This window comes from Bidens hawaiensis, unplaced genomic scaffold, assembly GCF_021521415.1.
Source record: "Bidens hawaiensis isolate Kalapana, Puna unplaced genomic scaffold, B.hawaiensis_p1.1 tig00021865_1, whole genome shotgun sequence".
Taxonomy (NCBI): domain Eukaryota; kingdom Viridiplantae; phylum Streptophyta; class Magnoliopsida; order Asterales; family Asteraceae; genus Bidens; species Bidens hawaiensis.
In genome coordinates, this window is record NW_027493395.1 from 340417 (window position 1) to 355654 (window position 15238).

The window sequence follows — 15238 nt, forward strand, 5'->3', positions numbered from 1 at the left end:
TGTGTTTTGGTAATGCTAGTATTTTATTTATATTATTAGATTTAAAAGGTTAAGCTATTTTATAGTCACCCTTTATTATAAAAAAAAAATCTAAGAACCAGAAAAGGTATATATTTAGCAATAGAATGTGTACATGAGTATCAAGTGCTAATGCCTTTAGGTGTTACCTTTGTAACAGTTTTTGAGTATCGAATATGATATCGCAAGAGTAGTTAGTAGTCATGAAGAAACTATTAATCACCGCAAGTATTTAGTTCAACGTTAAGTCATTTGTATTATGGTCCAATTTTGAAACAATGCCATGGTTACATATAGGTTAGGATTCCCAATATTCAATTTAAGACTTAATAGAAAATAGAAAATTGACTTGAACAATTACTTACATATATTTGTGAAATAAATGAGTTCAAGAATAAAAAAGAATTCATGTATATAACGTATTTTACTCGAATATGTGATCCGGATACAAACATGACCAAAACTATCGTTGATTTCATTTGCGATAACTTATTTGTAACTAAACATACTTTTTTAATAAAACTATCAGATTAGGGTTAATAACTCGTTCATTAACCATGATGATGCACCCTCTTACTCTTATCATCATAGTGGTGACCTAGGTCCTCTTCACACCCATCAAACGCCATAACTCATCCGTCGTTCGGTCAATGTTTAAACTTCACTCTAAATTGTGAAATCTTTATAAACATTAAATTTGTTTAGTCCATTCAGGAGACATCCGATAAAATTGAAACGATACAGAAAAGATGAGCACCGCCCCCGTGCAAGGATAACACACACAAATGGAGAAATGGTCCAAAAAATTAGTTTTATTTAATATGATTTCCTTATAACATTTTGTTCATTTTATTTTAAAGTATTTTACAACATCCCATCATCCTAACATGGGTAAAAACTGCAAAAAAATCATAAACTTGTGGTGTAAACTGTGAAATTATAAAAACTACGATAAAAATAGCAATGCATGTGAAAGTTTGAAAAAGGGAAATTAGAGTAATGAATCCAGAGAGTCACGGAAGACCACTTAAGAAGACCATGACACAACAAGTTTAAAACAGAAATTAAGCACATTGATATGAGAATGTGACACCTGTTACCTTATAATTTAACCAAACGGATATGTTGAGTTTCTTCATGGACAACACATTTTCCTTGCACTTTCTTCATCAACAACAAATCTCCACTAATATCATCTTCTGTATAATTCTAACCAGATCATATCACATACATTACATGAAATGGGCTTTGCAGATGAAGGATCCCACACAAACGAACAACATGATAATCATTCGGATGCTATTTCGATTGACAACGACGTAAATGATTCGGCTTCTTGGTTTACACCCAAGAGGTAATTGCTTTGTGATCATGTTTTTAAATAATTTATCGGGATATCATGGATCTGCGATTTGTTCGTGTTTTTTATATTAAAGTTTGATTGTGTGATCACAGGTTGCTTGTGTTATATTGTTTGATTAACTTGGTAACGTATTTGGATCGCGGAGTGATCGCGAGTACAGGTGTGAATGGTGTTCCAGAAATTTGTAAATCTAATGGAGAATGCTCACATGGTACTGGAATTCAGTAAGTGCTTTATTGAACTTTTGGTTACCTTATAGTTTTTTTGGAGGAGCGTATCGTTAATTTATGGTTCGGTTTTGGTTTTGCGTATATCAAAAACTGAACCGTTAAAGCGAAACCAAATTCATAAAGAATGATAAAACCGACTATTTTTATTGAATTTATGGATTATAATTGTTATTCTTTAAAGCTAGGTAATTTATAAAAACTAATGAATGGTGTAGGTAAACAAATTTAGGCCCAAATGTCAGTTTCAAATTGAGACCGAAACTTCGGCCTAAATTTTTTAGGTCATATTTTTTGACCCAAAATTTTCAAACCCAAATGGCAAAATAAAAAAAACATAACCCGAACCAAACCCATTGCAAAAACCAAAAAGATCGAAACATAACGGTTTTTAAAAACCCGAAAAACTAAATTTTCAACTTTTGGTTCAGTTTGAGTCCAAAGCTGGCCCAAACTGATGCACGCGGACACTTTCTAGGGAATTTGTGTCACCGCATTCATGTTTATGCTATTTTATAAGTTTCTAGTTTAGTTTTCTTACAATTTTGTGTTATCAGTAGTTTACTGCTATTATTGTTAGTACCTTTTATTTTGTTGCTATTTAAATTCCTTGTACCACGCTTTATGTTTTCTGGACACAATCATTCACATGTAAAGAAAAAGTTTGTTAACGACTTTTTTGGTACCTGTTTCATTTAAAATGAGTGATTGATTATGAACTAAAATATAAGTAATTTGATTCATATTGTGTGCTGAGTACTTAAACATTTTACAGGGGTGAGTTCAAATTAACTAATTTCGAGGATGGTATTCTATCTTCTGCATTTATGGTTGGACTTCTTTTAGCATCTCCAGTATTTGCATCAATGGCCAAAAAGTAAACTTTTCATGACCATCTAGATTAATTTTATAAAATACTAAGTTATTTTATATTGCTAATAAAGTATGTTTTCGGTGGTTGTTTATTGAGCAGCTTCAACCCCTTTAGGCTTATTGCAGTTGGGTTAACAGTTTGGACATTCTCCGTAATGGGTTGTGGGGTTTCATTCGGTTTTTGGAATATTACCGTTTGTCGAATGTGAGCAAACATCAATTTTTGTGTCAAGTCATCACCACGATACAAATTTCTGTTATTGTTGTTTTCAGGTTAGTTGGTGTCGGTGAAGCTTCGTTCATAAGTCTTGCAGCTCCTTTCATTGATGAAAACGCACCTGTAGCTCAGGTTAAATCTAAAATGAACACTATCAACCAATATTCAAACTTTTGTAACATTTTTTATTACAGAGATCAGCATGGTTGGGAATATTTTACATGTGTATACCTACTGGAGTTGCACTTGGTTATGTTTACGGTGGATTGGTAAGTATATACCGTATAAGTTGTAACATTTATAACACATGTTATTATAATCTTATATGTTTTTAGATTGGAGGTGATTTCGGTTGGCGTTATGCGTTTTTCGGTGAGGCTGTTTTGATGGTTCCATTTGTTATTTTGGGTTTTGTAATGAGTCCATTGCAACTCAAAGGTAGTTGTTAATATTTTTTGGCATTATGCTGTTTATAAGTTGATATTTTAGTTTATAGCTTGTGTTTATTTATTCAGGTATTGCACAAGAAAAAGAGGCCACTTCAAGTGAAAAGCCAAAGAAAAAATCAAGGTTTGTTCTTAGATAAAAATAATGCAAATTGACTTTTATTAATTTATATCTAAATTTATGAGGGTACTTATGTTTTCTTACAGGTCTAGACATGTTACTAGTTTTTTGGATGATGTAAGATCTCTTTTGAATGAGAGGACATATGTAGTAAATGTTTTAGGTATTTATATTTCATACACTGTTTTGCAAAGAGATATCATGTGACAAAAATGTGACATACTAATTGGTTAATATTGGATGGTGTTTGTAGGTTATATTTCATATAATTTTGTCATAGGGGCTTATTCATATTGGGGACCAAAGGCTGGCTATAGCATATATCATATGGTATGTGTTGCAACTTGAAAGTGAGAAGTTTTCAAGAAAATATTAAGTTTTAATTAAAATAAGAAGGATATTTCGTATCTTTCGTAGACAGATGCTGACTTGATGTTCGGAGGGATAACAATTGTGGGTGGAATCGTGGGGACATTGTCAGGCGGATTTGTTCTTGACCGTATGGGTTCAACAATCCCTAATGCTTTCAAGGTACACAATTTCCGTTCAGTACATTTACAAGCCTAACAACAAGTTTATGTTTTGTGTTGATTAAATATGTGTATATCCGTAGCTTCTTTCTACAGCAACATTTTTTGGGGCAGTATTTTGCTTTATCGCCTTTTGTTTCAAGAACATGTACCTTTTTGTGGTTTTCTTTCTAATTGGGGAGATACTGGTTTTCGCCACTCAGGTAACTTTTTTCGATCTACATATTCTGACTGTAACCATGAAAAATAGTTACTGATTCACATACTTTTTGACTGTAGGGTCCAGTGAATTTTGTGTCAATTCATTCTGTTAAACCAAGCTTGAAGCCATTGGCTATGGCTATGTCTACTGTGTCTATTCATGTCTTTGGTGATGTGCCCTCATCACCACTTGTTGGTGTTATGCAGGTCTGTCTTCATTTCAAATTTAAAAGAATATAAACATTTATAAATTATACATTTTTGCCCCTTTATTGTACTTTTGATAAGACAAAAGAATTATTAATTTTTGCAGTTGGATTATTAATTTTTTGTGGTTGTTTTGGATCATTTTGATGATGAATTAGCAATTTACATGTAAAACAGGACAAGCTTAAAAACTGGAGAAAATCTACTTTGATCTTGAGTTCAATACTGTTTTTGGCAGCTGGAATATGGTCTATAGGTATGGTGCTCTTCATTAACTGAATCTAGAGGTGACAATATTCTTTAAAAAATAATATTATTTAATACTTTTCGAGCAGGTGTCTTTCTTCCTAGTGTTGATAGATATGAAGAAGATAACAGCACACCTGCAAGCGAAGCAAGTGAAGACGAGAGGGGCAAAAGAACCGCACATTCTCCCGAACCATGAACATAGCAACTTCATCAACTCGCTTTTAATTTTGAGTCGCCCGATTTATGTTATAAGTTCTCATAAACTTATAGAATTAAAAAAAATATCCAAGTTGCCTTTACGACACAAATGATGTAAAAAATACCGAGGCAGTCTTTTAAATTTGAAATCTACACAAGTGAAAGCTCCCCGGCTGGGGTTGATCTTTTCACAAGCTTAGCCCATGATTCGTTTGTCTCGGTGATCACCTTCAGAGCATAATCCTGTTATTTGTTTCAGATTATTAGTTTCGTTTAAATAATAAAACAAAGAGTAAATTACACTTTTCGTACTCTAGGCTAACCCAAAATTACACGCTCGGTCCTATAACTAAGATTATTACAATTAACGTTCTTTCCACTAACTGGTGTTAAGTATTATGTTATAACTTTTTTTATAAAGTGACTATTATGTAATTATTACAATTCTTTACCTAATTATTCTTATTTAGATAAAAATTACACATTTTGTTCCTGAAAGGTAAAATAGTCATTTTGTTACAAAACTAACAGAATTTATAACACTAGTTAGTGGAAAGGACGTAGTGTGTTACAACTTTTCGTATGATGGGTGTTCTTTGTAACTACCTTAGTTATAAAACAGAATCTGTAATTCGTGATTAACCTAAAGATCGAAAAAATGAGATTTACTCTAAAACTAAATGTATGAAACTATAAAACAAGTTTGAAAATTTATGGGACCCGAGCAGTGAATTGATTATCATACCTTATTAGCTGCTTTGTTGCCAAGACCAAAGTTGTTGGCGGGTTTACCATCGGGGATCTTGTAGTCCCTGAACCAGTCTCTTATTGCAGTAAGAGTACCCTACACAAAGTCAACTCATGTTATGTTTTATCTCTAACAGGTCAGAAGCCAACCTAAGTGTATATTTAATGAATACAAGCTAGTGAAGATACTAAATCACTTTATTTGGAAAAAATACATTATTATGATATAGTTTTAAAAATAACATACCGGAAAATGCTTCTCGACATCATCAACGTCATTAACAAGTGAAGCCTTTGGATCATCCAACGAAATTGCAATAATTTTCCAGTCAAGTTCTCCCTCATCAATCATAGCCAAACAACCTAAGGGTTTGACTTTCATGAGTTGACCGATAGTCCCACGGCTTTCACCAATTTCAACAACATCAACTGCAGATATAGTTTAGCCTTTTATTTTATGTAACAAAAATATAATGGGACGCATATATCAAATAACGAGATTCACATTTACCTGGATCATTGTCTCCAAATGCTCCATCAACCTCAGGGTTTGCAAACGACGGGTCTTCCCATGTTTGTGGAAGCAACCCATAATTCCAGTTAATATTGTAACTGGGAAATAAATTATAAAAGTTAGACACATAAAACATAATTTCACTAAATACATATAATTATGAAATAGTCAATATGAAAAATGAATGGCTTACGGATAGTATCTAAGTTTCCCTTTTTTGGTATCCTGCTTAATGGGAGTGAATACTTCATCCGTAGCAACCTCCATTTTTGCACTCGATTCTTTAGGAATTTCAACAATAAAGTTAAACGCCCCATCACCCGTGTGCAAAGGTATATCATGCCAAGGTGAAACCTTAAAACAAAACAAATAACCACCATTAACATACCTTTTAACATTCAAATTCAAACACCATTATATGATAGAAAACAACATCTCTCTTAAATCAAGATTAAAGAATGCAAACTTCAAGAACTCAAACTCTAATTCTAAGTCACAAATTAACCCATTTGATCCACGTTAAATATTATGTTATTAAGAGTTTACTTGAAAACTGTACCCTTGGTAACCGAAATTAACCAAACCTAACCATTCACTTTTACATATAATTCTAGCTTTTTACTTTTAAACCTCCATTTCATGTATTTCTAAACAAAAATTTTATCCCAAGTTTGGTTGCGGTTATTAACCGAACCAAACCAAACCAAACCAAACCAAAAACTGACAAACAAACTAACCAAATAAACTGAACCGATTAACCGGAAACTGCTTGGTTAATAAAATGAGGTAACTGATGACTTCGGTTATGGTTTAGACTGAACATGACCCCTAACAGGTCAACCAGAACGTGACATTTTGTATAACAGCTTAGGCTGAACATGACCCGTTGTTTTAAACGAATCGACCCAAAACCTGTTTTTTTATCATTTCGTGCAAGAATTGCCGCCCCTAAATTAGTATGCTACTAGTTTCAATTCAGATTTATATATAAACCCTAAATCAATAACTAAAACACCCAACCTATTTCGAATTCAATCATAATCAAAGATCTAATCAATGTACCGAAGAAACCAACTACTAGTATATTAATCGAACAAAACAAAAAGCAAACCTTTTTGCCAGAATTATCGAGGAAGAAAACTCTGTAATCAAGGGTTTCGGGTAGACCCTCCTCCTGGATCTTAACATCGGGTCTGTAAAGAGCCGAACAAGCAAAACCCCTCTTTTTTGATGTTAATAATTTGGCGGCGTTGTTATTGAATCGGAGGTGAGGCTTCAAGAACGGTGATTTGATGCATGATGCGCCGATAATAGTCGTTGACACCATTACTCTAGCCGCCGCCATTGATGATGAACAGGTTTACAATTGCGACCACAAACAGTAGTAGTGGATTGAGTGAGTGAGTGAGTGAGTGAGTAGTAAAGTAATACTTGCTGATTCACCACTCCATTTAGGGGTGTGTTTGGGATTTGTGAAAAGAATTTTTTGTGATAAGTAGAAAAGCTATTCTGACTATTATTTGATAAGGAGTTTTAAAAAAATGTTTGGTTTAACTTATTGATGTAAAATGATCAAAAATGACATTTTTATACAAATGAATAAGTTATTTTTAAAAAGTGTTTGGGATTTCTTATTTATACCATTTTATACTTTTTTTCATCTCTAGCATATTGAAAAAGAAATTACAAAATATACATCATAAAATTTGTTTACATATAATTTTTTGATTAAACCATAATAATACTGCATTTGAGATGTTAAAAAAACACAAAAAATACACAATAATAACAAAATAATGTCATACTACATTCCGCTTTGCGATTTCATTATTTCTTGCGCAATAGCATCTCTTATCGCTGTCATAAGCATATTATCATCAGCCGTACGATTTGTAGCCGAAATTTCTTCATGATCTTCATCAATAGGACCATCTTCATGATCTTCATCATATTATCGCCGCCATAAGCATAATGATAATATGCTACCAGGTTCTAGGGGGCTACTAATCTTTTTTTCTCGAGCGAGCCTCTCTCTCTCATTCCACTCGTCCAGTTCTCTTCACGAACTTGTACAACCTATGGCAAAACATATAATAGAAGCAAACAGTCATCACAAACCAAATTTCATGGGAAAATAAAATTAATAGCAGCTAAAAAATTAGGACATATTGGCATATTGCTTATCAACCATCTATTCCTGAATACATTTTAAAGAGCTTAACACAAAGATGATAAAAGTCATAAAACTAAGAAATAAGATTCTCAAATGAAAGTTGCCATGACAAGGTTGAAAAACACAATTAGCTTACCATCCATGACTAGAAGCTGCATAAAATACACACTGTTGTACAAAATTCCCTTGTCCTCCCTGCAGTGATCCTGTATATAAACATAAGAACTATATATTAATTAAACCATTTCACAAAAGATCCAAACCAAATATCCAAACTATGCAATTATCCTTTACTAACCGTTATAATCACATAACTCGACACTACTGTAAGTTCCAAATATTCTACCAATTTGAAACCTCCAAGAGGAACTGTGCACAACAGGGCTATTATTATTATTATTATTATTAAATATAAATGTAAATATGCTCAATGGTATGTTTTAAGAATCTGACTCCAAGTTGTTTTCATATATCATAAAAAAACCAATTCTACTCTACCGTCTCTAAATCAAACCTAATATCAAAATAAAAATTTAACCTGAAATCAAGAAATTAACTCATTATAACAGAGATTAAGAAGAAAACAAACCAGTTAAAAATCATACCGAATGTTGAATTTCAAAGTAAACCTAAAATCAACTATATGGCGACAGTATAAATGAGAACGAACAACGATTATAGAAGCTACAAACTTAGCTTAAGCATTCACTGATAAGGACTTGAGATTGTCACTGAGCTTCCGTTGTCGCTTATTACCACCGCCGCACGCCTCATCTCCACCAAGACGAAGACGATCAACGAAGACGACCTGCACCACCTGGAATCTGGCCCCAATCAAGGCACGCTCCCGAAAGGATTTTGACAGCATACATATTCAGTGATTATTTGAACCCTAAATAATTTGATAACAACTACTTTAACCATAAAGTTCAACCACTAACTACAGGTTCAACTAATCCAGATCTATATAAATTCAACACCTACCACACATTTAAACATTTCAATCTCTAGTTCTCTACAGTATATTAGTTAACAACCAATTTAAGCATAAGATTCATGCACTAATCATAGGTTCAACCAATTCAGATCCGTAAAAGACAATATCTATATGCATTTAACAGAGGACCTATCAATTATTCAAAAACTTAACAACTCACCCCGCGATTAAACGCAGCGACACATAAACCAGTGGCAAGCCCTAAAAGACATCCGACAAGCAACAACGCCCATTCGGGAGGCGCACCGTCACCGAGAATCTCATCATCAGCACCACCATTAGGGTTGAGAATAATTCGAATTGATGAGTTGGGTGTAGGCGATGGTGGGTGGAATGGTGGTAGGAGGGTGTAACGGGAAATCTAATATTGATAAGAAGATAAGTTAGTAATCTCAAAGTTATGAAAACTTAAATTTTAAGCTTGTAAATAAGGAGAAATTGAAAAGTACTTTTGTATACCCAAATATTTTTTTATAACTTATAACTTATATAAGTCATAAGGAGGTAAAATAAGGAATCCCAAACACTCCCTTACTTTATTATATACAACGCCATGTGGTTTTTTATTTTTTTATTTATATTTTATGAAAAGTGGCCAATTATTTATTTATTAGGTTTTAAAATAATAATGATTCTTTATTTTTCTTTTAAACTTGTTCCATAAGTACAAACCAGGGATCCAACTTGCACATACTCAAATTCTATAATATAATTTGATTCTCCTATTAGTGTGGACGGGGTGGTGCGTGAAGGGCTTCCACCAAGTGTGGTAGAGCGTGGAACCCCGCCGCCGGTAATTCTATAATATAATTTGATTCTCCTATTAGTGTGGACGGGGTGGTGCGTGAAGGGCTTCCACCAAGTGTGGTAGAGCGTGGAACCCCGCCGCCGGTCCCCCCATCACGCGTGATGGGGGATAAAGTGTGGTGGCGATCACGCTTGATGGATTTGTAATATAAAACACAAGTACACACACGCACGCACATTACAAGCTTAACCATCACATACACCATCACACCCCCACCCCCACTAAATTTCATCACTAGTGATGGATTTGGGTGGGGTGATGTGACACATCATCATTGGGTGGACAAAGTGATGGAAAAACCATCACAATGAACCACCCCCTCCCCCCTTATATTATATGATTATGATATAAATAATTAAGTTACAAATAAAGTAATACATAACGTATATAGAAAAATTATTACATCTATACTTGTATCATTATATATAAATTGATTGTATTTATATCACAAAATGACTTTATCTAAAAAAACTTAATAAAAAAAAGACAAATGGCAAAATAGGAACTTTATGTTTTCACGGTTTTTCAATAGTCGTCATTTGGAAAACTTAATGACTGAAATCATATTCTGTGTTTCCAAATTGTTGCATGTTACGTCCTTTTCCACTAACCCAGTTAGATTTTTTCGTTAACTCTGATCACATGACCTGCACGTGAGGGTAAATACGTAATTTCATGTTCCAGCTCATTCCCCCCCCCCTAATAGCCCTCCCCCGTATTTTCATTCTCAGTTCCAATCCTTCATCTTCTTCACTCATCGTGTTCTCCGGTTCACTGTCTTCTCCCACGATCGTCTTCCACGATTATCGATTGTATGTAAAAATGACCTGGCAAATAAAGGAAACTCAGGAAGATGAGGATGTCGACCTTCTATACGGTAATGCATACTAAAGTTTCAATTTTTTCTTTGATAATTAGGTTTATCATTTTGGGCATTTTACTTACAAAAATATGGTTTTTTGCAGCTGGTTATCCAAATATTTTTAGCTTCAAGATTCATAACTGTGGTCGATTGAGTAGTCCTCCGAATCGCACATATGTAGGAGGTACTTTTCACTTCGTGGACCTGATTGACATTGACATGTTCTCAGTTCACGAAGTTAGTGAAATGATGAGTGAGTTAGGGTATTCCATTGTTGATGTAATCTTATATCAGTTTTTACATCCTGGAAAAGGATTAGATGATGGTCTTGAAGACCTGTGTAGCGACCAAGATGTGCTGAGGTTAGCTACACATGTGGAAGAGCATAAGCTCATTAATGTCTATACTCAACATGGGGTTAAAGATATTAAAGAGCTTTGGTCTTCACCTAAGCCAAAAATAGGCATATCATTGTCTATTAAAGAAATTGATGAGCCAGGACCTTATGCTATTGTCCCTGTTATGCAGTCAAGTGTTGTTGGGAGGTCAATTGATTTTGGGCAGTCAAGTGGTGTTGGGAGGTCAATTGATTTTGGGCAATCAAGTGGTGTTAGACTAGAGGTGGATGTTGGGTTAAAGGCTGCTGATAGGCTAGATGTTGATTATAGGGTAGAAGTTGATAGTGGGCTAGATGTTGATGTAGATGTTGGGCAACAGGTTGTTGGGCCAGAGGGTGATGATGGGCTAGATGGTGATATTGGGCAGAGGGTGATTGTGGGCTAGATGTTGATGTAGATGTTGGGCCACAGATTGTTGGGCCAGAGGGTGATGGTGGGTTAGATGGTGATATTGGGCTAGAGGATAATGGTGAGGATGAGGATGTTGTGCTACAGAGTGAGGTTGATAGTGATAGTGAGGGTGGGGTTGAGACTGGTAGTGAGGGTGAGGATGATAGTTATGATAGTGACGTTAAAGGTAATTTATGTGAGGATGATAGTGATAGTGATAGTGACTGTGACTTCAATGTGAAAACAAAGATTGTGCATAAGGGTGAGAATGATAGTGATAGTAATTTTAAAGGTGATGAGTGCAAACTTACAGATGATCCTGAAGTTGATATGAGGGAGTACACTAATAATGTTGACTTAGAAGTGAAAGAGAATAACCCTGACCCTAAAGATATAGATATACAAGATGAAATTATAGACAATGACAAAATACCTAGTGGGTTAGAATCTGATGAGAATGAGACTAGTATTAGAAAACACCACTTGCATACTATTAGAAGGGCAAATGAAAATAAGGATAAGGAGTCTAGAGTTAACTTTTTTATAAGGCAAGACTTTGGGACCAAGCAAGAGGTGAAGTTGTTAGTAAAAAGACATTCAGTTGAAAGTAGGTGGAAGCTGTATTTTGCAAAGGATGATAAAGTCAGGTTAAGGGTACAATGTGGTGGTTCTTACCAGATTTTGATATTGATGATCATGGAGTACATATTGACAGTCAACCAAAAGCCAAAGGACATGTTGGGAAAAGAAAGAGAAGTGAAGGGGCTTCTTTAAAAAAGGAAACAAAAGGTTGGGGTAGGTAAGAGTAAGGGCCCTATTAATGTTGGTGGTAGGGAAAAAAAGACAAACCCAGACAAATTTCAATGTCCCTGGTCAATGTTAGTTTCAAAACCAAAAGGTGTTGAATCTTGGGTGTTGAGCAGATTTCATAGTGAGCATAAATGCCTTCAAACAAGGAAAGTTAGTGCTTGCACATCCACCTTTTTATCATATCAACTGCTAGATCAAGTTCATTCAAACCCTGAAATACCTGTCAAGTCTGTGCAAGAGCAATTTTAAAGAAAATATGAACTAGAAATTTCCAGATTAAAAGCATACAGGGCTAGGGCTAAAGCCAAGAAAATGGTTCAAGGGGATTACACAACAAAGTATGGTATGCTTAGGATTATGTTCTTGAATTAAAAAAACAAAATCCAGGTACCACTGTAAAATTCAGGTTGAGGAGGACATAGACACAAATCTACCTACTAGAAGGTTCAAAAGGATCTAAGTTGTTTTGGTGCTTTGAAGCAAGGGTTTAAGGCAATAGGGAGGGATCTACTGGGTCTAGATGGTGCATTCATGAAAGGACCATTTCCAGGTCAAATATTATCCATAACAGGTCAACCTGAACCTGACATTTTGTTTAACAGCTTAGGCTGAACATGACCCGTTGTTTTAAATGAATCGACCCAAAACCTGTTTTTTTTTATCATTTCGTGCAAGAGTTGCCGCCCCTAAATTAGTATGCTACTAGTTTCAATTCAGATTTATATATAAACCCTAAATAAATAACTAAAACACCCAACCTATTTCGAATTCAATCATAATCAAAGATCTAATCAATGTACCCAAGAAACCAACTACTAGTATATTAATCGAACACAACTAAAAGCAAATCTTTTTGCCAGAGTTATCGAGGAAGAACACTCTGTAATCAAGGGTTTCGGGTAGACCCTCCTCCTGGATCTTAACATTAACATCGGATTTGTAAAGAGCTGACCACGCAAGACCCCTCTTTTTTGATGTTAATAATTTGGCGGCTTTGTTATTGAATCGGAGGTGAGGCTTCAAGAACGGTGATTTGAAGCATTATGCGCCAATAATAGTCGTTGACACCATTACTCTAGCCGCCACCATTGATGATGAACATGTTTCAAATTGCGACCACAAACAGTAGTAGTAGTGGATTGAGTGAGTAATGTAATGCTTGCTGATTCACCACTCCATTTATTATATACAACGCCATGTGGTTTTTTTTTGTTTATATTTTACTAGCTTTTGAACCTGTGCGTCACACGGGATTTGTTAAATAATAAAAATAAAAAGATCCAGTATATGGAAGAAATTAACAAAATTACAGGTAAAATGAAGATAAAATATATAGTACAAACAATAAGAAGTCTAAAATTTTAAATTTACAAATTCGACTTTTTTATATACAATATTTGCAAAAATTGTTTTGACCAATTACCCGTGGATAACTATGATAAATAAGATGAAAGATTAGAGAAATTATAACCCATTTCTCAAAATTGTTTTGTTTCATGACCCATGGATAGGTAGGATAAATAAGATGAGAAATTAGAGAATTAGAAATGAAATTATAACCCATTTGCCAAAATTATTTTGACCCATGACCAATGGATTGTTATGATGAATGAGATGATAGATTAGAGAATTAGAAAGGAATTTATAACCCATTTGCCAATATGGTTTTGCTCCATAACCCATGGATCGGTAGGATGAATGAGAAGAGAGATTAGGCCAAGAATGAATGTGGGATTGCCACATCATCCTCATTATTTTCTTTTATTAGTATAGTTAGATGAAAAGTGGCCAATTATTTATTTATTAGGTTTTAAAATAATGATTCTTTGTTTTTCTTTTAAACTTGTTCCATAACTACAAACCAGGGATCCAACTTGCACATACTCAAATTCTATAATATACTTTGATTCTCATATTATATTATATTATGTTATGTTATGTTATGTTATATTATATTGAGAGCGGCTACTGTACATTAATCCCTTATCGTACAAATCGTACGCGACAACATCAAGCGTCCGATCAAAATTTTAAAACACGCGTCTCTATTCTTCAAAAAGGGTAAGCCAGTTAATTAGTCTCCATTACTCTCTTTAAAATTACTCGCAATAATCAACCTATAATCAACTGATCCCGGCGACGAAGCGTACTCATTCAATCAACTGAACTATACTACATTCAATCGTAACGAAGATGGATAAAAAGAAGACCCTAACTCAACTGCTTCGATGAAGGAACGAAGATCAAAGCAAAAACAAGATAAACCTCATATTACTGATAAATTAGGTGTTTGTTTTATTATTCATGTAATCGTTTTAGGTTTTAGAGAGGTTTTAACCGTTGATTTCGTAAGCGTTTGACAAAAATGTGTAGATGTAATCATTTTAGGTTTTAATTGTTAGTGTGATTTGGTTATTACGTTGTCAATTAATCTGTGATTTGAAGCGTTTGATAAGCGTTTGGGATGATTGCAACATATGAATTTGTCCAATTAGCCTGAATCTAGTCTTATACGTTTGATAAGCGTTCAGGGTTTAGAGTTTAGTTTTAGGGTTAGGGATGATTGCAACATATGAATCTGTCCAATTAAACTAAATCTAATCTTATGCGTTTGATAAGCGTTTAGTAACCCAGTGTGATGACTGAACAACTGGTTCTGTCCAGTTAACATGTATCTAGTAACAGAGCGTTTGATAAGCGTTTTGGGATGATTGTAACATCTGAAACTATGCAATTAATCTGAGTTTTATGTGTGATTCAGTTAAGCGAAAGGTTAAAACAAAACAAGTTGATGCCGAGGTGAAAAAGCTTAAAACAAAACATGTTGAAGCAAACTCTGATTCGGACTTTGAAGTTCCAATAAACAAGTTTTTAACAACGAAGAGGAAA

At 34.3% G+C, this 15238-nt stretch overlaps 2 protein-coding genes and 1 non-coding gene across 3 annotated transcripts; 2 read left to right on the forward strand and 1 right to left on the reverse strand.

Moving 5' to 3' along the window:
* The first annotated feature begins 722 nt into the window (after positions 1-722).
* On the forward strand, positions 723-826 carry LOC143564284 (U6 spliceosomal RNA). The gene has a single exon (XR_013140836.1). It is a non-coding gene; the product is annotated as a U6 spliceosomal RNA (small nuclear RNA).
* A 433-nt stretch (positions 827-1259) lies between these two features.
* Positions 1260-4648, forward strand: LOC143564278 (putative sphingolipid transporter spinster homolog 2). The gene is made up of 15 exons (XM_077051604.1): positions 1260-1372; positions 1462-1605; positions 2384-2485; positions 2582-2686; positions 2755-2830; positions 2893-2967; positions 3034-3136; positions 3214-3268; positions 3352-3428; positions 3519-3595; positions 3683-3796; positions 3879-3998; positions 4075-4203; positions 4381-4459; positions 4539-4648. The coding sequence occupies exons 1-15, from the start codon at positions 1260-1262 to the stop codon at positions 4646-4648; spliced, it is 1479 nt and encodes a 492-aa protein (XP_076907719.1).
* A 44-nt stretch (positions 4649-4692) lies between these two features.
* Positions 4693-7311, reverse strand: LOC143564283 (soluble inorganic pyrophosphatase 6, chloroplastic-like). Its single transcript, XM_077051607.1, has 6 exons — positions 7023-7311; positions 6105-6265; positions 5909-6009; positions 5645-5826; positions 5396-5494; positions 4693-4893 (listed from the first exon to the last, which is right to left on the reverse strand). Exons 1-6 carry the CDS (start codon positions 7254-7256, stop codon positions 4801-4803), a joined length of 870 nt encoding a protein of 289 aa, XP_076907722.1. The 5' UTR covers positions 7257-7311; the 3' UTR covers positions 4693-4800.
* Between the last annotated feature and the right edge of the window lie 7927 nt (positions 7312-15238).